Source organism: Vulpes lagopus, chromosome 4 (genome assembly GCF_018345385.1).
Source record: "Vulpes lagopus strain Blue_001 chromosome 4, ASM1834538v1, whole genome shotgun sequence".
NCBI lineage: Eukaryota > Metazoa > Chordata > Mammalia > Carnivora > Canidae > Vulpes > Vulpes lagopus.
Window position 1 is genome coordinate 78,336,449 of NC_054827.1, and position 21,536 is coordinate 78,357,984.

The 21,536-nt window shown below is 37.8% G+C and overlaps 1 protein-coding gene across 1 annotated transcript; it reads left to right on the plus strand.

The window, feature by feature from the left end:
- The first annotated feature begins 8,401 nt into the window (after window positions 1–8,401).
- LYSMD3 (LysM domain containing 3) lies at window positions 8,402–21,093 on the plus strand. Its single transcript, XM_041751345.1, has 3 exons — window positions 8,402–8,540; window positions 11,848–12,110; window positions 17,491–21,093. Exons 2-3 carry the CDS (start codon window positions 11,856–11,858, stop codon window positions 18,151–18,153), a joined length of 918 nt encoding a protein of 305 aa, XP_041607279.1. The 5' UTR covers window positions 8,402–8,540; window positions 11,848–11,855; the 3' UTR covers window positions 18,154–21,093.
- Window positions 21,094–21,536: the final 443 nt, after the last annotated feature.

Below are 21,536 nucleotides of genomic sequence, written 5' to 3' on the forward strand. Positions count from 1 at the left end.
CTCTCTGCCTATGTCTCTGCCTCTCTGTGTGTGTGTCTCTCATGAATAAATAAAATCTTAAAAAAAAAAAAAAAGATTGGTCTTGTCACATTGTCAAAAATCAACAGATGTATAGATTATTTTTAAGCTCTCATTTCTATTCAATTAACATAGGTCTTTCCTCATGCCAGTATCATACTGTTTTCATTAGCGTAGTTTTAGAGTAAGTTTTGAAATAGGGAAGTGTGAACTGTCCAACTTTGCCTCTCTTTTTCAAGATTGTTTTGACTAGTTGTTTGCCCTTTGTTATGTATTTCAGGACCAGCTTTTCCATTTCTACAAAAAAGTCTGTTAGGATTTTCACAGGGATTGCACTGAAATTGTAAATTGCTTTGGGGAGTACTGCCATTTTTACAGTGTTAAGTCTTCTAATCCATGAACACAGAACTGCTTTCCATTTATTGATATCCTTTCATTTCTTTCAGCATTGTTTTGTAGTGCAGTTTCCTATGAGCAAGTCTTGTGTCTCCTTGGTTAAATATGTTCTTAAGTATTTATTCTTTTTTGATACTTTTGTAATGGAATTATTTTCTAAATTTTCTTTTCAGGTGTTCACTGCTAGTGTATAGAAATATCAGAGATTTTTATGTGTTGATCTTGAATCCTGCAACTTTGCATTCTGCATTTATTAACTATAATGATAGGTAGATTCTTATATTTGCTTTGCATTCAATGTGTTTCTATATATCATTTTGGTTGAAGTATTTTAAAAAATCCAGACCCTCATAAATATTTCGTTAAGATAGAGAGGAGGATTTTCAGTGGTTTTTCAGATTATTGTGGATATTCATCTTTGATACTGTATCAAGACCGAATAAGTGATAGTTTCTTAAATGTTCATTGCAATGTGGCATCTGAATCATATTAAGCATTATTTAGTCACATTGAAATCCTTTGGCCTTACACTTCGAATGGATCTTTCATCTCTGCATGATTTTATAACACTGTACATTTGGAAGATATTTGATTCTCTGGAGTTATGCAGATTTTCCAAGTGTTGACACTTTTCATTTGATGATATTTTAAAAACCACTTTATTATCACCACCAATTTTATCACATAATTCTTTCAATTTTAGGAAGCCTATAGGGGCAATAAAGTTCTCTAAAATCTAATTTTTGCTTGAGATAATACTTTAATTTTTATTAATGATAGCAAATTCTTATTTTTCTTGAAGTAACTGACTTATTCTGTTCATTTTCAGGAAAATGGCTACCATATATTTAAGTCTTATTGACCATAGTTTTTCTGCCATTCTTTCTATTTAAAGTTGTGCCCTGGGACACCTGGGTGGCTCAGCGGTTGAGCTTCTGCTGTTGGCCCAGGGCATGATCCCGGGATCCGGCATCGAGTCCCACATCAGGCTCCTTGCAGGGAGCCTGCTTCTCCCTCAGCCTGTGTCTCTGCCTCCCTCTGTGTCTCTCATGAATAAATAAAATCTTTCAAAATTTAAAAAATTAAAAAAGTAATAAAAGTTGTGCCCTATGATAACAGTGGATTATTCACCTCCCAAATCAAACAAGGGCACAAGAGTTTTTCCTCCAGGCTGACAACCATTGTATTTTAATATGCAGTAAAAGAGGTTTATGCGTATTTCCTCTTTTATCAGAAAGAATAATTTTTTAAAAAAGATTTTATTTATTTATTCATGAGACACACACACAGAGAGAGAGAGAGAGAGAGGCAGAGGGAGAAGCAGGCTCCATGCAGGGAGCCCAACGTGGGACTCGATCCCAGGTCTCCAGGATCGTGATCTGGGCTGAAGGCTGCGCTAAACCGCTGAGCCACCTGGGCTGCCCAGAAAGAAAAATTTTAAAAATGCAGTCAGGGGTTAAGATTAATAATCAACAAATATTCTCAAGAAAACCTTTTTTTTTAAATGAGTATGTAGCATTGGACAATATGATGACTACTGATACAATTTGGTGCTACTGCCTTGATTTATGCTATGGATTTAGTATGAGTGCGAATGATAACACAGTGAGCAAGGCAAATAACTTCTTAGGATTATTGCAAAAACATTTTTGACCTTGAAGACTCTATAAAAGACTCTCAGGAATTGGCAAGACCACACTTGGACAATGTCTGGTACAGCTTTGAAATGTCAGTTTTACAGACTTTCTCAACTTCAGAAATGTTAAAAGAAGTAAATGTTACTATTCTTATAATAATCTTCTGGATGAAAATTTCCAGTCCCTTAGCAATGCATTTGGGTGTTTTCATTATACACACCCAACGAGGAACAGCAGTCACTATGTCCAGTTCTTATGAAACTAGAATTTTAATGGATATAGGGCAATATTTAGAGAAAGGCTAATATAGTTAGTTCATGGAAGGCAGGATGAGGCAGGAAGAAAAAAGAATTTACTGTAAACCTTTTTGTGTATTCACATCACATTCACCTCCCAATTCTATCCCATCTAGTTGCTAAGATCAAATAAAGCAGGACTAGCATATTTTATGAGACTAATATTATGTAACACTTTTATGGATTTTGCCTTATGAGCAACCATAATATTTTTACACAAAGAATCATTCCTTCTCAAGCTAATGCCTTCTTTTGTATCAGTATTAATTATAAGGCCTCTATAAATTGTTTTTCACAAAGCCAAGAATAACACACAAGGAATTTTCTTTTGAGGACTGGTGTAGTAAAATATTTATCTTTCATTGAAATGAGTGAAACAATAAGATCGAGAGAACTATACAAGCCAAGCATTCGTTTACATTATGTTACACTACAGATAACCAAATCTCTAGTACAACTTTAAGGACAAGGTAGTGAGAGGGAAGCGATCGAGTTTCTGTTAACACAGATTGCTTCTCCTGCAAAATAACAGATTATATTTAGAATTGAAAAGTACTCTAAAGGAAAGTAAGTCCTTTTCAAAACAACAAATAAAAAAATGTTTCAATGTGTTTCTTCTTAACAGACTGCTTACTGATCAGCATATATCACTGCCAAACACACCATTCTGCATAGAAAGAAAGGTTTCACTACTTGCTCTATACCCCACCAAGTAAATCCAAGTGTGAAATTCTCTTTGAAGTCAGCAGGCATTTTTTGCTTCAAACAATTCAGAAGGGATTTAGAAGCCAGATAGGATTAAAGCTTGGGGAAAAAAGGGGAGGAAAAACAACCTTAACTGTAAATAGAAGAATTCCTGGTGAGGAGGGAGAAGGAAAACTTTGCTTAGATCCAGCAATTGCTGAGGTGGTAAATCTGGCTTATTCAGAATTAACAGGGGAAAAGACTCCCAAGGACAGACTCACGAATCAAAGTATACAAGAAGAAACCAGTGCAAAATATTTTCAAAGCCAAAATTGTGCAACCTCATACACTTGGGCCCTTTGAAAAAATATTTTTAGGCCAAGTATTTTTAATCCAAATCATTTGGACAAATTTGACATTCTCTCTGATTCAAGGCAACCTCCCTCTTGCCTGAGTTACTGCAGCAGTTTAACTAATTTCCCGGCTTCCACCCTAGCCATCCTAAGTGATCCTTTTCAAAGGTAGTGTTCTCCTCTGCTCAGAACCCTCCCCTCCATGGTTTCCCATCTTGCTCACGGTAAAACCCGGGTCCTGGTAATGGTCCACAAAGTCTCATCTAATTTACCTCCTTCTAACTTCATTTCCTGCTGCTCTCCCTCATTGTGCAATCTGCTTGAGCCCTGCTAGTCTTCTTACTGTTTCTCTAATACACTAGGCATACTTCCTCTCAGGGACCTGGCAGTTGGTTGTTCCTTTTGCTTAGCAAGTCCTCCTCCCAAGTACCAACATGGCTTATACTACTTTCTTCAGGCCTATGTTAGTCTGTTGCCTTTTCTTACGCACCCCATCATCACAAACACAAATTCCCCCCACCCCAAGCCCTCCAACACAGTTTCATTTACTCATTTTATTTTTCACTCTCTTCCACCACAAGAATATAAGCTCCACGAGAGCAATGATTTGGGCTTGCTTGAGTACCATGCACATGCCCAGTGCTTAAAACAGGGCCTTAAATACAGTTGATAATTAATATTTGCCAATTCAATAGATGTAATTTCTTTCTATACTTCCTCAGAGACGCACTGCTTCATTTAGGCATATACACCTCATTGTCCTATGATTCTTTATATTAAGGGCATAAAGGTTTTACTTTTGAACTTCTAGCTTGGTTTTTCAGATACTGTTGGTCAAGTGGAGACTAGAATGAAAAGACATTGTTACCTCTTCCAGTCTCCCGTTATGCTTCCCCACCCCTTAATCGTCCTGACTCCATGAGCACTCTATTGAATACCTAAAAAAATCTAACCGGATGTCCACTATCTGGACTCTGTTTTGACTTACTCTCTTTCAGATAATCATCTTCTGCCCTCGCCAAATTCTATAAGCTGGGTCATTGTTTTAATATTTTCCTTTGCTGAAGTGGATTTAATTGGATTCTGTCTGATGATCCAGGTCTCTGCAGAAGGCACAACAGCAAGCAGATTACAGGTTCCTGGGCATTCACCTACACCAATTTACCTATGTGACCACAGCGACTGTAAAGTTTATGGGAAACAGAGTATTTAAGCTATAGCCTACTTGTTCTCACTTCCTCGGCACATATACTAAGTTACAGTCTACCTAATTCTAAACATGTAACTACTCATTTTTATATGAACTAACTACCTGGCTAATGAATTTAAGAATAATATTTGTGAGACTAGTTTTCATCTAGTAAGGCTGTATGGACAGAGGCACTGGAATGCTTGTTTTCTTTTTTTTTTTTTTTTTGTTTTCAAGTCATATTTAATATCCCTGAATTACTAGTATTTCTTTAAAAGATTTTATTTATTTACTCATGAGAGACACACAGAGAGAGAGGCAGAGGGAGAAGCAGGTGCTATGCAGGGAGCCCCACGCAGGACTCGATCCTGGGTCTCAAGGATCACACCCGGGGCTGAAGTCAGCGCTAAACCGCTGAGCCACCCAGGCTGCCCACTTACTAGTATTTATAAGCAATTCGAGACTCTTGAAGTACCCTTGGTTCTTCTTTCATCCACATTATGGCAGAACTGTGATTATGATAATCACTATGTTTTAAAATCACAGGGTGAATGGCAACTAGGGAGGTCATCTGGTTTGTCTCCAGCAGAACATATCTAAATCATGCAGTCTTTTTTTTTTTTTCTCCAATGACAGAAGAGGGAAATTTTTTTTCAGGTTTCACCCATAACACAACTTTAAATTCACTAGACTTGAAGCATTTCCTTAGTGTACAACAGTTGTTTCTTTTCTTCCAGTTTTGCTTCTAGAAAGTAGACCTAGAAAGCTAGATCGAAAAAAGGATATAGGAAGGAGCAGAGAGTAAAAGAGCATGGATGAAAGAAATCTGGCAGAGGGAAATCAAGAAAAATGTAAAAAGAATTCAGTGTTCTGTTATCCTTTCGTTTTCCAAGGGACTTGATTTGCTTTTCTCCAGGCACTCACTACTTGAATATAAAAGGACAAACAGACTCAAGAGTGACTAGGAAGAGATGGATGGTGGACTATTGGTTAAATGTAGATAAAACAAGTCCAGTTATTCAATAATGAAATATGTTCAGTAATCATGTGGTAATAAAAATTCGGTCTATACAGAGAGGTCTAAGAAGAAAAGGCAGAGTCTTCTCTTTATTCCCCTGACACATCTACTTCTTTTCAACCACTGTTCAAAATCCCTTTAGTAATATTCCAGAAAGAAAAATTAAATGCATCTCCCTGCATAGATATATGAATGTATAGGGGTAGGGATGGGAGAGATATATTTAAAATTTTAGTCCAAAGGAATAACCTCATACTGTTTTTTAAAAATATTTTTATTTATTTATTAATGTGAGATAGAGAGAGGCAGAGAGAGAGAGAGGCAGGCTCCATACAGGGAGCCTGACGTGGGACTCGATCCTGGGTCTCCAGGATCACGCCCTGGGCTTGAAGACAGGTGCCAAACCACTGAGCCACCCAGGCATCCCCAACACCATACCTCTTATATGTATGTAACTTACTTTTTCTCTTTAAAGTACACTTGGGAGATTTTTCCATGTGCCTAGTCATGGAAGCTCTATGAGCAAGGAAACTGTCTTTTTAAGCACCGTGTCCCCATTGCTTTGAATACAGGGTTTGCATACACTTCTCAACTAACAAAAATTTGTTAGGTAAATGAATAAATAAATCAGAAAGTACAGATTAACTTCATTCTTTTGACGTTAAACATTAAAAGCATAGCATTACATCATTTAAATGTACAAGAAGTATCTAGTCCGCTATCGATGACCATTTAGAATATTTTCAGGTTTTGGGGGTATTACTGTAGGAACGCTTTCATTCCTGGACATATCTATTAAATTTTATACATATGTAATCTCGAAGTGAATCCAAGGTGATTACTTAACCATTTAGTAGTTTAGTCAATTACATTTTTAATTTGATAGATATTGCCAAGTAACACTCCTAGCCAGTTGCATCAATTTATACTCTCATTGCAATACTGTTTTTATTCTAGAGCAAATCACAAAACCTTAAAGTTAGTAACAGAAACACACGTTCTTAGGAACTACATATTCTTTCATGCATGGCCTTTTAATGAAAACTGTGTCAGATGTGATCTCAAAAAAACTGAAAACCCTTTTGGCTTTGCTGAGCTCTGGGGACATCCTTATTCTCAAAGACAAAGTACTTGTTCCTACCAGCCAGCTTTTTGGAACTTGGCCAAAATTCATGGCTAACTGACTCCTTTGTATATTTTAATAATATAGTTCTATTACTATCTTTTTATGAAAAGTTCAATAACTGCACCTTTGGTTAAACATAACAACTCAAGAACATGCAGATATTGGAAAAATATATATTTATATAAAGGAAACAGGTAGCAGTGCTGTAGAAATGCTTGAAATTGTATCACTCAGGCTCTCACATGGATTCCACTGCCTATTGACATTAAAATAAGAAAAGTAACCTACATGCAGAAAGAAGGTTGTATTCACATTAACATTCATGAAGGCTGAGCAGCTGAAGCCTTACATGTCAAGTAGGGAATATATCTTTTGTCTACTGATGAGAAAACGTCTCCGTGATAAATGGTTACAGACGGGTGTCACAAGGGCAACAGCACACAAAGCAGCTCCAACAAACTTTAAAAAAAAGAAAAGGTCTTCTCCTGCAGTTCTTTTTGTAGCATTGTGGACCCCAGTGCCTATCTCCTTAAATAAAAGAAAAACACTGCAGTGCAGAATTCCTAAACTTTGCGGAAGACATTTTCCCAGCAAGCAAAAACAAACTCTTTGAAAGTAATTTAAAACAGAGCTTCCTAATGCATAAATATTCGTGATGCATAAATAACCCAGACGTTCTGAAAACAAGTGCTCTGCACCCTGCACCTGCAGCTGTTTGGGCCTAACCTGTACATCCTCATAAGATGCCAGTCACCAGTCTGCAAAGTCTGTGACGTCAACATCGGGAAACGCTGCGCACGTCACTAAAACGCCTTACGTCACTTACGTAGGTTCAAACAGATGATCGTACTCCTTTAGTAAATTTGAGAAAAACCAACGTACGAAGTCGTGAGTTTTGCGATTTAACAGACTGGTTTCACAGCCTTGCGACTTTCAGTTAATTTTCAAAACCAAGTGAGCTAACAGCCTGCAGAGAAGCGTCGCGTCGGTGGGGAAGAGCAAGCCTGAGGGCCCAGCTCTCCCGGGGCCGGACTCTAGGGGGCTCACTTTCCTCACCTACAAACGCAAAGACTGCAGCCACCCTACCCCGCCAGCCAGACTTCTCTCCAGTATGTGGCCTCTTCCGCACATCGAGAAGCTTCCACAGGAAGAAGAAGCACGGCGCAATTTGCCAAAACACGGATGTCAACACCGAGCTGCGCGGCTCAGTCCTCCACTCTACAGAAGCCTCCAGATGCAGAGCAGGAAGAGATGTACAACAACGCCGTCAAGCCCTTAAGAACCTCCCTCCTCCCGGCCCCCCGCTGCCGCGTATTTTCTAGACAGTCAGTCGGGCGAGGGACAAAGGCGCAGCCCGCGCGCCCCGGGGTCTCCGGGGAGCCCTCCGACTCCGCCCGCCGCGCCGCTCCCGGGGGCGGAAGGGGCGGGGCATCGGGGAGGAAACGCGGGCGGGGCCGGAAGTCGGGCCCCCGCCGGTCTCCCTGCGCCTGCGCGCCCGGCGCAGCCCGAGGCCGGGGGAGCTCCCGCCGGCTCCGGTCCTCGCCGCGCGTCCCCTCCCTTTGCCTCCTTCCCCGCCCCTCCCCACCTCCGCCCTCCTCCTCCACCGCTTCCCACCTCCGCCCACTTGACGCGATGACGCACGGCAGGTTTGCGGACGTGGCGGCGGCGCACGGCCCGGAAGGCGGAGACGTTGGCGGCGGTGGTGGCCGGGGACGCGGGACGGCCCCGGGCGGAGGCTCGGTCATGAGTCTGCCCGGGTCTGGAGCCGCGGCGGCGGACCTGGCAGCTGGCTCCCTGGTGCGTCCCCGCTGCTAACGGAGCAGGTAAAGATGGCGGCGAGAGGTCGCGGGGTGGGGGGGGGGGGGCGGGGGGGGTCCGGCCCCCGCTGCGCTCTCGCGGGAGATGGAGCGGAGCCTGCGGCCGCAGGTGTAGCCGCGGTGGCCGCACGGGGCTCGGCTCCCGGGGTGGGGGACGACCTTCGCGGCCCGGCCGCACCGAGGCCCCTCGTCACACTCTCGGGGAAACTGAGGCCCGGAGGAAGGACTCCTCCCACCTGCCGGATTCCCGGGTCGCCGCGTTTGGAACCTAAGCGCTTTCTTTTCCCCACACGACTTGTTGGTGCTGAATACATGGCGTGACATGAAAATCTGAGGTCATCTCAAGGAGTAGACAGAGAAATAAGGCCCCTAGGTGCGTGCAATGGAGGAGGACGGGGGGAGGGGGGCGGGAAGTGAAGTCTAAAAACTGGATTGGCCCAGGCGGATGCAGCCCCTGTGATGGTATCGCGGTGCGGGGCTGCTCGCGCCCTGCGGCCCCTTTATTGCTCTCTGCTTAAGGGAAACCGAAGCGAAACACCCGGCAGCCCCTGCAGATAACGAAGGTGTGTGGGAAGCCACTCTCAGTTCAGAGCGAGCTGATGAATGCTTTATTTAGCAACGTATCCATTGCGTAAGTTTTTGCGACTGCTTGGAAATCTAGGCAGCATGCAGGGTTGGTCTCCCCCCCCCCCCTCCAGTATTCAGAAGAGAGAGTTCGTGCATTTTTTCCTACCTCTAAGAATTAAGACAGGTTGAAAATCGAGCCCGATGACTTGAGTACTGTGCCCTTTGTAACCTGTGTGTGGTTGGCTTAGGTAATTACCTGCTTGCGCCGGAATCTAGCTTGTCCGCTTCGCTCGGAGGCGCAGCCAGTTTTTGGTTATTCAGAGAAAGGTACCCAGTTTGTGGGGCTCCGCTGCTTGCATTTGATTACACAGGAGCGTGAAGAGATAATGAGATGAAGTGCTAGCCTTTTAAGTATTATGTAGCAGTGCACCACGGAGAAAGTTTGATACAAGTGTGTAAAATGGCTTTTGGGCATTGCTCAGTGGATTTCAGCCACTCCAAGCCAGTTTGGTATTCTAAGAACGAATAATTAGGGAGACAAAGTTTAATAAAAGGGCAGCCTACCTGTGTCAGTATAACCACGTGCAAATTGCTGTATATTAGAGGGCTCTTAAATTTTTAGAATCATAAAACCCCTGCTCTGAGAACAGGAGAACAAATATTAACCCCCTTTACCCCCAGAAAAATGTACATGACTGTAAAGTTTTGCCTACGAATGCACAGGATTCACAGACATTTCCGACACTAAAAACACAAGATAGAAAACACCTGGTTAAATAAGTGGAAATAAAACTATTACCCATTTTAGGTGAAGGGGAGATACTTTTTCAACTTCTTGAAAATTAGAAATAAAGCATTGTGAATTACGGTATAACAAGTTTATAACAAGTTTAGTCTTTAAACTTGTTAGACTTGTCGCTTAGAATTCCATGAAGGAATAGGTGTGATCAGGACTTAAACTGCTTTAGAGATGTACAGTGTTGGTAGCTTTCTTTAGTTTGGTGGCTGTGAATTTAGGAACCCCAGTTCACGGTAATAGCACCCGAGGGGGTGCGGATGGGTGAAATTGTCTACTTAATAATTAGTTATTAGTTGTCTGTGTTACCCTCATAGAAATCCGTGGGTTTTAAAAGCAATCCAGTGTTAATTATATATGTATGTGCCTACATACAGAATGTAATCTGTTGTCATGCATATTACAAATTCAGACTTTTGAAGGGTGTTTGTTTTCTTTTTCACTTGGTATTTGTCTGTAGTATTTTCAACTGAACGAAGTCCTTTAAGACAGACACCCTTTGGGCTTCCCTTCCATGACACATTGTTTTGATGCTTTCTTCCTCTTCTGAATAGCCTGTTCTATCTTCTTTGCAGGCTGATTTTCCTTCACTCACATACCAAATGTAGCAACTCTTCAAGGCTGTCTTCACCCCTTCTTATTCTATACTTTATTTAGGTAATCTTATCTATCCAACACAGCTTCAGTTTCTACCTATGCACATGAGCCAGGAAATTATATTTCTAAACCTTTCTGAATTTGACTCTATAGCCCACTTGGCTATTTGGTATTCTTTGGGGCTGTATTAGAGGAATTTATGATTTATTGTTCAGCCTCCCCCCCCCCAGCTTTTCTTCCAGCGTACGTAGGATATTTTAGAGAATGGCATCACCATATACTCAGTGATGCAAATCAGAAATCTTGGCATGATCCTTAACGTCTTACCTCTCTTCAGTCTAAGTCACAGTATGAAGTCTTAAGTATTTTATGTCCAAAATGCCTTTCACTACTTGTCTACTTCTTTCCATCTTTCAAAAACAATAACTGAAAGCAATCTAGGTCCATTCTTATGTGAACAATTAATATGAAGCTAGCACTGGGAATGTGGAATTAGTTTCTATATGTTTTTGTTACATTTGTTTTTAATGAGAACCAGTTTAGCTTGATGAAGGGGAGTGGAGAGTGCCTGTGCCAGTAAGCAAAAAGTATTCATTGATGTATGCTTTTCCCTTAAGTCAGTGCTTAGTCTTAGAGTGTCTTTTCTGAAGTAGAAATGGATGTAGTGACATAAAATTTGTTCAGTCTTTATGGACCATAAATTGAGTTGGACAAGGACTTTGATAGAGGTTGGTGAAAAGCTTCCAAGGAAGAAGAATCCTTGGTTGAGGGCAAAATTATGACCTATATGAAGGCACATACTGTACTAATTATGAATACTGAAGTAAAAAAAAATACTGAAGTCAGTGTGATGCAGGGAGGTAGGGAGGTAGTAAAAAAGATATTTCAATCCCACAAGCACTTAAAATGCAGAACAAGCCAGGATATTTGGGCTCATTAAAGTGTTGTGTTTGTACATATAAAACATTCTTTGAGTCCATCAGAACTATAAATTGTAGTATATGATCGCAGGTTTTTAATAATACAAAAATATTTCCTTAATTTTATTCATACTCAGAATAAAGGAGCTTAGCTTTTTAACCTTAAAAAATAGCAATATACTTTTGTGAAAATGCTTATCACCCCCATGTTTTGCGATAGTCTGTAAGAATGAATTACCTCTTCTTTCTGTCCCATTGTCTCTGCTGTCAGATGTTAATTGCAGTTTAACATCTGTAAAACTTCAACCTAAATTTTTAAATAACTAAAATCATTCTTTTTTTAAAAGAGGGGTCCTGAATATAAGATTCTTGTAACTCAGTTAAATGGATGAGGCACATTCTAAAGTTTTTTTCTGCCTTCTTTCCTCCTCAGATTTTGACATGGCAGGGAGACATCAGAACCGTAGTTTTCCTCTTCCAGGAGTTCATTCAAGTGGTCAAGTACATGCATTTGGAAATTGTACAGACAGTGATGTGTTGGAGGAGGATGCTGAAGTATATGAGCTTCGATCCAGAGGAAAAGAGAAAATCCGAAGAAGTACATCAAGAGATAGACTTGATGACATTATAGTATTAACAAAAGATATACAGGAAGGAGATACTTTAAATGCAATAGCCCTTCAGTACTGTTGTACGGTAAGTCTTCATTTGATTTTGGATAATGCCGTCCAAAATAATTTGTTCATTAGCACAAACAAATAAGTTTTGTGCTCTTTTATCTTGTTTTTCCCCTTTTTCCCATAGAAATCTGTATTATGTTGGTAGATGTTACTTTTTACATTTTTAAGTGATTACTGTAATTAAATTCTTGTTTCTGTTTTCAGTATTGAAAAACACCTAATTGTGCTATCTCTCCTCCTTACTCAAGTTGTAAGAGAATATAGAAATACATAAAGAAAAGTTTTTCTCTTCCTCAGCTTCCTGAAATGATACACTTCGGTGTGTTTCTTTTCATACCTTTTTTGTGCTATATAAAAGTAAAATAAGTACATATAAAAGGTATTTCATTCCTTTTTTTGTGCTTTATAAAAGTGAAATACATATATAAGTATAAATATTTACATATATTTACACCACTCGGGGCATTGGTGATTCTGTTTTTAAAAATTGGTTTATTTTTATGTCTGTTACTCTTCAAGTTGCCTTTTTCATTTCTTAGTATATCGTGGACAGCCCTTCATTGTCTTATAAATCTAACTTATGTTTTATGTAGCTATATAATATCGCATGGTATGAACGTATCATAATTATGAAGCTGTTCTATAACATAGTCGGGATTTTCTCCCATGTTTTGAATAGTGTGGTAAATATCATCACAGCTCTATCTTTAAAGGGTGGTACCTTTATTTTTGTGGAATAGATTCCCAAAAGTAGAATTGATAGATAGAGGGAAAGGTATATTTTTATTTCAATAACATTAAACTCTTTAAACCCATTTTATATATGTCATGTCCATCTTGCATCCTTAGCATGAAATCTTTTCACGTGAACACATTTATATGGAAATTGTTAGAATATTTTTTCAAACATTCTTTTCTCATACTTCCAGCAGAATTTTGAAATGTACATACTGTGTATCACCTTACACATTTTAAAGGAAGCTTAAATACTTTTTAATGATTTAAAGGATATAATTTCCAGAATGTTGTCAATATTGATATTTAAAAATATGACCGTTAGAAAACTCTTTAAATGTACTTTTAAAGAAAGAATTTATTTTAGAGTACATGAGTGGGGGGAGGGGCAGAGGGAGTAGGAGAGAGAGAACCTTCCAACAGACCCCCTGCCCAGTGGGAAACCAGACAAGGGGTCAGCCTCATGACTCATGAGATCTTGACCTGAGCCAAAACCAAGAGTCAGATGCTCGACCCACTGAGCCACCCAGGCACCCTATATATGCACTTTTTTAATAGCATGAAATTTTTATCATTGCTTTTTCACCTTGATTAGTATTTTTATCCTCCCCCCACAGTCTTTCATGATGTATTATATTTTTGTACTTGAAAGCCTTTTATTGGTTATCTGTCATAGTTCTCTGCAATAGAAACATATATTTATAAATGTATTTATAGAAATACATGTAAATTTAAATTGAATTTTTAAAAATCTCCTCTGGCCATGAAGTTTTGTGTATTATTTTTCTCTGAATAGAGTAATTATTGCAATTCAGGTGATCAAAACAGATATATATTTATTTAAAAATTTAATAAAAATATTTTATTGGAATGCATTTCTTGATGAGGTAATAAGAGCTAGATTGGGGGGTTGCAACTTGTTCACATATAGCAACACTATCTATTATGAGGTCTTAGTATATCTGATTTCATTTTTTAGCATAAATAACCATGTGATACATGTTTGTAGAGAAGTTACAGAATGTGCTTTAGAAAGTAAATAAGTTATAGAAAATGTTTTAGAAAGTTGATAGAAAGTAATCAAGATTTAAAATTAGGGATAAGGCTAAAATTATCAAGGTGGAGGTCCAAGAGAAGAGTGTGGTCCAATAGCTTTATTAGAGAAAGACATAGGTTTTCCTTTAATGAACCTGATAAATTATCTTAGAAGAATACAAGTTTGAAATGCCATCTCAGTGATTAAAAATAGGTCATATTTCGGGATCCCTGGGTGGCGCAGTGGTTTGGCGCCTGCCTTTGGCCCAGGGTGCGATCCTGGAGACCCAGGATCGAATCCCACGTCGGGCTCCCGGTGCATGGAGCCTGCCTCTCCCTCTGCCTATGTCTCTGCCTCTCTCTTTCTCTCTCTGTGACTATCATAAATAAATAAAAATTAGAAATAAAATAAATTTTAAAAAATAGGTCATATTTCAAATGAGGTGAACAAGAAAAAGTATATAACTGTATGAGTATATAAAGAGAAAGGTATAGGAGAAAATAAGAACAACAGAGGAAATTTAATAGATTTCCACTCATTTTTCCAGAAATGAGTGGCATAGACTGATGGGAAGAAGCACTTTGTGTTACCTGAGGAAAAATTTGATCTGTGTAGTTAAGAACACCATTACAAGGTTTTAAAGAGTGCTGCAAAATGGTAGGGAAGCCTGCTGGCAAGTTGGGAGGGGACCCAATGAGGCGGTTAGTGGAATGATTCAAGTGAAGATTGATCAGGGCTTAGACTAAAATATGTGCAGTAAGTATAGAGAAGTTTACAAAAAATCATTTGGGGGTATTCCCAAGATGTTTTAGCTGGTTCCTCGTTTAAAATGAAGAATGATGAAAAGGCAGTTAGCTTACCATTAGAGAAAAGAAGGCATTATCCACAGTAGGGAAAATTGACATAACAGGGAGTTAAACAGTGCTCCCTTTTGCCAGGAGCTCAACCAGCAAAAATGGTGAACCTTACAAAAAGATTCTCACTTTATTTATTTTTTAAAGATTCTGTTTATTTGACAGCACGTGAGCACAAGCAAGGGGAGCAGCTGGGAGACAGAGAAGCAGGCTTCCCACTGGGCAGGGAGCCTGATATAGGGCTTGATCTCAGGTTCCTGGGTTTATGATGCGAGCTGAAGGCAGACACTTGCAACCTACTGTGCCACCCAGGCACTCCAGGATTTTTCACTTCAGAGTACTTAGTGCTGTATTCCTCTTATAAGTACTCAGTATTAGAAGTTACTAAACATAATGCCATATATGTCATAAACTTATGTCATAAAACAGTGACAAGAGGACAAAGTTCAAGGTTGGAATCCTAAATGCAACAAGGAAGTCAGTATAAAAGAAAATAACAGGGATATTCAGAGTGAGAACCTAGGTAGACTACTTAAAAGTTGGAAGCCTGGTTTAGAAACAATCTGAAGCAGTTAATAGAATAGATAATATCAAACAAATGAACATTTAAAGAGAATGGGGTCAGACTTTGAGGTTTATCAAATGAATCTTTATCTGCTCTAAGAAAAAAAGTCTTGAGGTTGTAAATTTGAAAGCATCCTTTTTCCTTATTGTCTCATATAGTTACTCTGAATCCTCCCTCCATCCTCCTTTCACACTTACACTTCCAGGAAATTGATTTTTCCAACAGGAACTCTCATTCTTCAGGATTCCTGGGTGGCTCTGTGGTTGAGCGGCTGCCTTCTGCTCAGGGTGTGGTCCCAGGGTCCTGGGTTAGAGTCCCACATCTGGCTCCTTGCGGGGAGCCTGCTTCTCCCTTTGCCTATGTCTCCGTCTCTCGGGAATAAATAAATAATCTTTAAAAAAAAAAAAAACAACAACCCAAAAAACCAGGAACGCTCTCATTCTTCAGTGGACTTTGTGATCAGGAATCTGCAGTTGATAGTTCACCATTCATTCCCTCCTAAATGCCCTCTTCAGCCTCCTTGATTTTGCATCTTTTTTATTTTCCTGCTAGTAATATTTAATTATACTTAATATATTAAATATAAATACTAAATGTTAGAGTTATTACAACACACTGTATATCACTATTCTAAATGTTCATACATTTTAATTTATTAATCTTTGCAAAACCCTATCTGGTAGATAGTGTTATTACCGTCATTTTACATACGTAGAAATTGAATTGCAGAGAGGTTAAACAACTTGCCCCAGATCATATAGCTAGAAAGTTGTCAGAGCCATCTTTCAAACCCAGAGAGTCCGTACTTCTAACCACTGTCATGTTGGTTTTTTCTTGGCCACTCTTTTTTTCTTTTTAATTTTATTTTAAAGTAATCTCCACATCCAGCTTGGGGCTCGAACTCCTGAGTCACATGCTCTCCTGCTAAACCAGCCAGGTGCCCCTTGGCCACTCTTTCTTAATCTCTGGTATGAATTCTCTTATTCAATATATCCCTCAAATGTTGACATTTCTCAGAGATGTTTTATATGTCACCTTTTTCTCCCAGTCTTCTTTGGTGAACTTGTCTACTTTTGTGGTTTCAATTACTATTTTTGCTGGCAATCCATAAATCTATATTTCTACCTGAGATCATTCTTCTAAATTTCAAACATCCTGTAACTGTCTGTTGGATAGCTTCCACTTGGATATTTCAATCACCTCAAAGTCAGCATATATAAAGTCTGCGTTTATTTTCTTTTCTCCCTCCAGAGTGTTCCATATCTCAGTAAATGGCATCATCCATTGAGTTGACCAAGCCAGAAAAGTTTTATCCTAGACTCACTTTGCCTTTCTGACATCAGTCAGGTGATAAATAATCAGGGCTTAGGTTAAGCCATTGATGGAAATCATGAATGGAACTAATCACTTAAAGATGGTGGGAGAGCCTACCATTATAATTGGTAATTGAGGAGCACTCCCATGATCTCCCTCTTGACAGTCGCTGGTGGATAGGATATACACAGTTTGAAGATTATATAATATATAGAAAAAGCTTAGAAAAAAAATGACTGATCTTGGGGGTAATTGAATAATGCATGAAAACTGAGAAGTTAGGGGAAATGTTATCAACACAAGTGAGGGAGATAAATTATAGTATCATTCCTAAGGTGCATGTTTTTTTAAACATTTTAACATCCTTGAAATTGGAATGGTGGCATCCTCATTATTTGGTGTTTTGGTTTTTTCCCCCCTAAGCAATATGTAAAATAATGGCACATCTTAGAGTTGATGGCATCTTAGTTTTGATAAAATACAGTAGTTTTAGGGTAAGTTGACATTTGCCTACACTTTTAATTGCCAGACTGGAAGAAAGAACATATTTGTAATCCTTCCTTCCTAGATGGTTTAAAACAATAGAAAGTGTGATATTTGTGCATGATATACAAAGAGAAATATCAAATGATCCCACAACCTACTTAAATACCTACCATTAGTGCTAATAATACATGGGTGATAGTAAAAAGTAAGTAGTGATTTCCTAAGACTAGTAGATCAAAAGTGGTGTAGAACTGTTATCTACAAAATCTCTCTGGGTGTGATAATACTACTACTAATTAAGCTCCACTTTTTTTCCCCTTCCAAAGTAACTTAGATAAATGACTATTGCTACCTCTATTTTGATGGAGAGTTCAGTTGAATGTTGCCTTTTTTTTTTTTTTAACAGGTAGCAGATATCAAGAGGGTTAACAATCTCATCAGCGATCAAGACTTTTTTGCCCTTAGGTCTATCAAAATTCCAGTTAAAAAATTTAGTTCATTGACTGAAACACTTTATCCTCCAAAAGGAAGACAGGCTTCACGTCCTTCATCTGTTCAATATGTTCCGGAACAACAGGAAATTTTGCCACCTAATGATTCTCTTTCTTCCAGTGAGTCAGCTGATAACTTTTTAAAAGAAGTAGACCGAGACATAGAACAAATAGTAAAATGTACAGACACCAAAAAAGAGAATCTTAATGAGGTGGTATCTGCTTTAACAGCACAACAGATACGTTTTGAACCTGATAACAAAAACATTCAACGTAAGGATCCTTATTATGGAGCGGACTGGGGAATAGGGTGGTGGACAGCTGTAGTGATAATGTTGATAGTAGGTATAATAACGCCAGTATTTTATTTACTGTATTATGAAATTTTAGCTAAAGTGGATGTTAGTCACCATTCAACAATGGATTCTTCACATTTGCATTCAGGAGTGACACCTCCATCACAACAAAGAGAAATGGAAAATGGAATTGGTCCAACTAAAGGAATACCCTTTGGCCAACATGATCATAAACTATATAGTCAAGATTCTCAATCACCTGCTGCTCAACACAAGACATAGCAGTTAGCTCATAATAATAACATTGTTAATGATCTTGTGTATCTGGAGTGTGGTGAATCCGTTATATTCAATAACCACTTTAAGGGCAGAAGTTAGGGAGATTGAAGATGCTTATGTTTTTTTTGCCCTTTTGGGGGAGCCATTTACAAATTGAGTATAAAATTCTTACAGTTGCTAGTTGTTGATAATGAGAGTTGTGAATCCATGTATCTGTTGTATCAATGCTTAAAGCAGAAATGAATTTAAATATGGGTCTAGGAAGCTCTTAACTTGTAAAATGCATCATTTTTCTTATTCAAGGTTGGTTATGTTTAAGTTTTATTTTCCAAGGAATTATTTTTTGGCTTAAGTCCCCAAAATAATGTATTCTAGTTAAGAAGTTGCCCTTTGGTCACTAGAACACTGGATTGGGTCAAGACTTAAAAGTATTCTTTGTCTCTTAAAGCTCACTGCCTCTGCTTCTGTTTTTTAAGTGATTATATTTGCCACTGTTATTTGAAAGCACTTTTGTAATTCTTTAATGAAAAGTGTTATACGAATTAGCATTATTTAGGAAATAAATCCTTACATACTGTGATAAGTTGTTGCTGTGTTACATGCAGTAACATGCCTTAATTGCGTTTAATGCCTTATGATAATTGCTTTACGTAAGCTAATACCATTTTTAGAATTAAAATTATTATTTCAGATGGTCCAACAGGATTCATAACATATGCTGTTGTAAGTTCGTCTCCACCTTCACTATCAAGCACAACAGTATAGGTTTATTAAAACAGATTTTCATGGGCTGCCTCAGGTCTGTTGCAGAAAATGATTAATAAGCAAAAGCAAAGGTGAAAGAGCCCTTTTGCATTAACAGTAACAAATTATTTCTTGATCCGTTAACCTGGTTTTCAAAGAGAAAATGTCCAACTTAGACCTTTTTTTCCCCTCTGAACTGTAGCATCAATTTGGGGAACAGAGGCCAGAGGTGTGTGGATCAATTGAAAGGGCTTGATAGTGCTACTTCTTAAGATTTGCTGGGGATCAGACATAGTTTGGCTAACTAAGCATCATTTGCCTACTGATTTCCATCATTTAGTTTTATAAAGTATGTGTTTTAAAAATGTTAACCAAAATGATTCATTAGAAGAAAGATTTGGTGGAGTCTGAATTGTCTGTTTTGTGTATAATAAAGTATGTATCTTAAGTTATATAATACCACCTCATTTTCTGGGCATTATTTCCTAATTTTTAATGTTTCAGGTTTTGACTAGTCATTTTATATTTGCAACTCCAATATTGATTTTTAAAAAGGGGAGGAGTGAATAAGTATGGTAAATGAGGTTTTCATGTACTTTCAGGAGGAAAGTATCATAAAAAGACAGGACAAAGAAGTCAAGCATTAAATCCCTTGCATGTATTAGAGGACCTTAGACAATTAATGAAAAATGTTAATATAGAAGTTGTAGCAAAATCATTTTTTGAGTAACTCCTTTAATTTGGAATTTTAAAAATTATTTTTAATGTGCCTTGGTATCTTGAAAAAAATGTATGATCTTTCTAATCTACGCTCAGTGTTAACTTTGTCAGTTTACGTTGTATTTATTACACTTGCCGAAAAATCAAGTTTTAGGGAAGAAAAATGGATTATTTTAGGGTAGAATTTAGAACTTTGTTACATCAAATTGATGAAAACACAGAGTCAGTAATTCCTTTTTGCTAGTGCTACTTTGAAATTGTGATAGGTCTGATTTCCAAAGTAAGTGACTTAAAGTGGTGAAGTGTACTATGTACTTGATTTAAAACCATTTCTGTCTTGCAGTGTCCTGTTCCTTGAAGGAAATTTAACATATCCTTATGACACAATCAGGCAGTTTCCCTTCTCTATATCTTTGAATTCTTTATAATTCTATATATGTCATATATATAGAATTTTAGATTTTAATCTTTAAGGGTCATTTAAAAAATTTCCTAAGCATTTAATAGTTCTAGAATAATTTTAGCTTTTAAAAACGACTCATATACATCAAAATTTATAGCAAATACAGATTACTTGGTAAAACTTAATAAGTTATTATTTGATATTGTGGGTTTTGTGTTGGAACCTTTATTTGAATTTACTTGGACACTTTACATTAGAAGGTATGTATGTTATATATATCCTAACAAATCGTTCTGTTTGGTTTGCTTAAAAAATTGGAGTTGTAAATGAAGAAAAATCTATTTTTAGGACAGATTATTATTTCTCTTAAACCTGGGTATAAATGGTTAAGATTGTTTTGAACTGTTGAATGCTGTTTAAAGTTTTTGCCATCCTACTCCTAGAAAAGTATGGGATTCGTCTTTTCAAAAGACAGATTAAAAGATTACACAGTCTGCTGGCCGTATTAGAATTAGAAGATATTAAATGAACTTTTCCAAAGGACTTTGTTTTTTAAAGCTTTTCTTTTTCTGTACTCACTTGTTCAGCAAGAATTCTTTAAATGAACCACTGCTTAGTAATTAGTTCTTTTTAAGGTATCTGTTTCTAAAATTACCTATATGGGAATATGAAGGGTGTTTCAGAAATACCATGAAGCCAGGATCCAGTCAAAGCATTACAGGGTAAATGTGGAAGTTTTAGAAATCTGTATTTAAATGGTGCATTATGATGAGTATCATTCTTATTTTGAATTACAACAACGTTGCTCAGGAAATCAGTATTTTTCTTCCAAGTATGTGCATATTGCACTGTTAGATAATAGAAATATCTGAATGCTTTATTTAATTCTTTTTATGTATGCAAATACTATAAATCTTTTGTATGATGTATTTTATACAAATGCAAAATGCAATTGTAGAACATTATTAGCATGTACATCTGTAAAACTGGTTTTTAAAACTTTCTGCCCCTTATTTTTCATATTTTAAAAGATATGCAAATGTAATAAAGTTTCTATTTTATTATTCAGTCTAAAATGGAAGCTGGTGAATTTAATTGAGTAACAGCAAACATGTTTTCTTCTCTAAAAACTATTTTATGTAGAGATACTGTGTAAGGTAACTAGAATTTCCCCTTGTCATACAGAAATAAAATCCACTGGATTATTTATAGGACACAGATGAAGACAAATTTCAGATTGATATTCTTTGGATGTTCTTCGATATCAGGGAAGACTTTGAGGCTTGGTTCATGGCTGCTTAGCAAGTTGTGGGTGGGGCATTTAACAAAATGCTCTATATGTAAATTTTATCATGAAACAACCTTTCCACTTCAGGATACTTTTTTATTTTTTAAAGATTTATTTATTTATTCATTCATTCATTCATTCATTCATTCATTCATTCATTCATGATAGGCATAGAGAGAGAGAGAGGCAGAGACACAGGCAGAGGGAGAAGCAGGCTCCATGCTGGGAGCC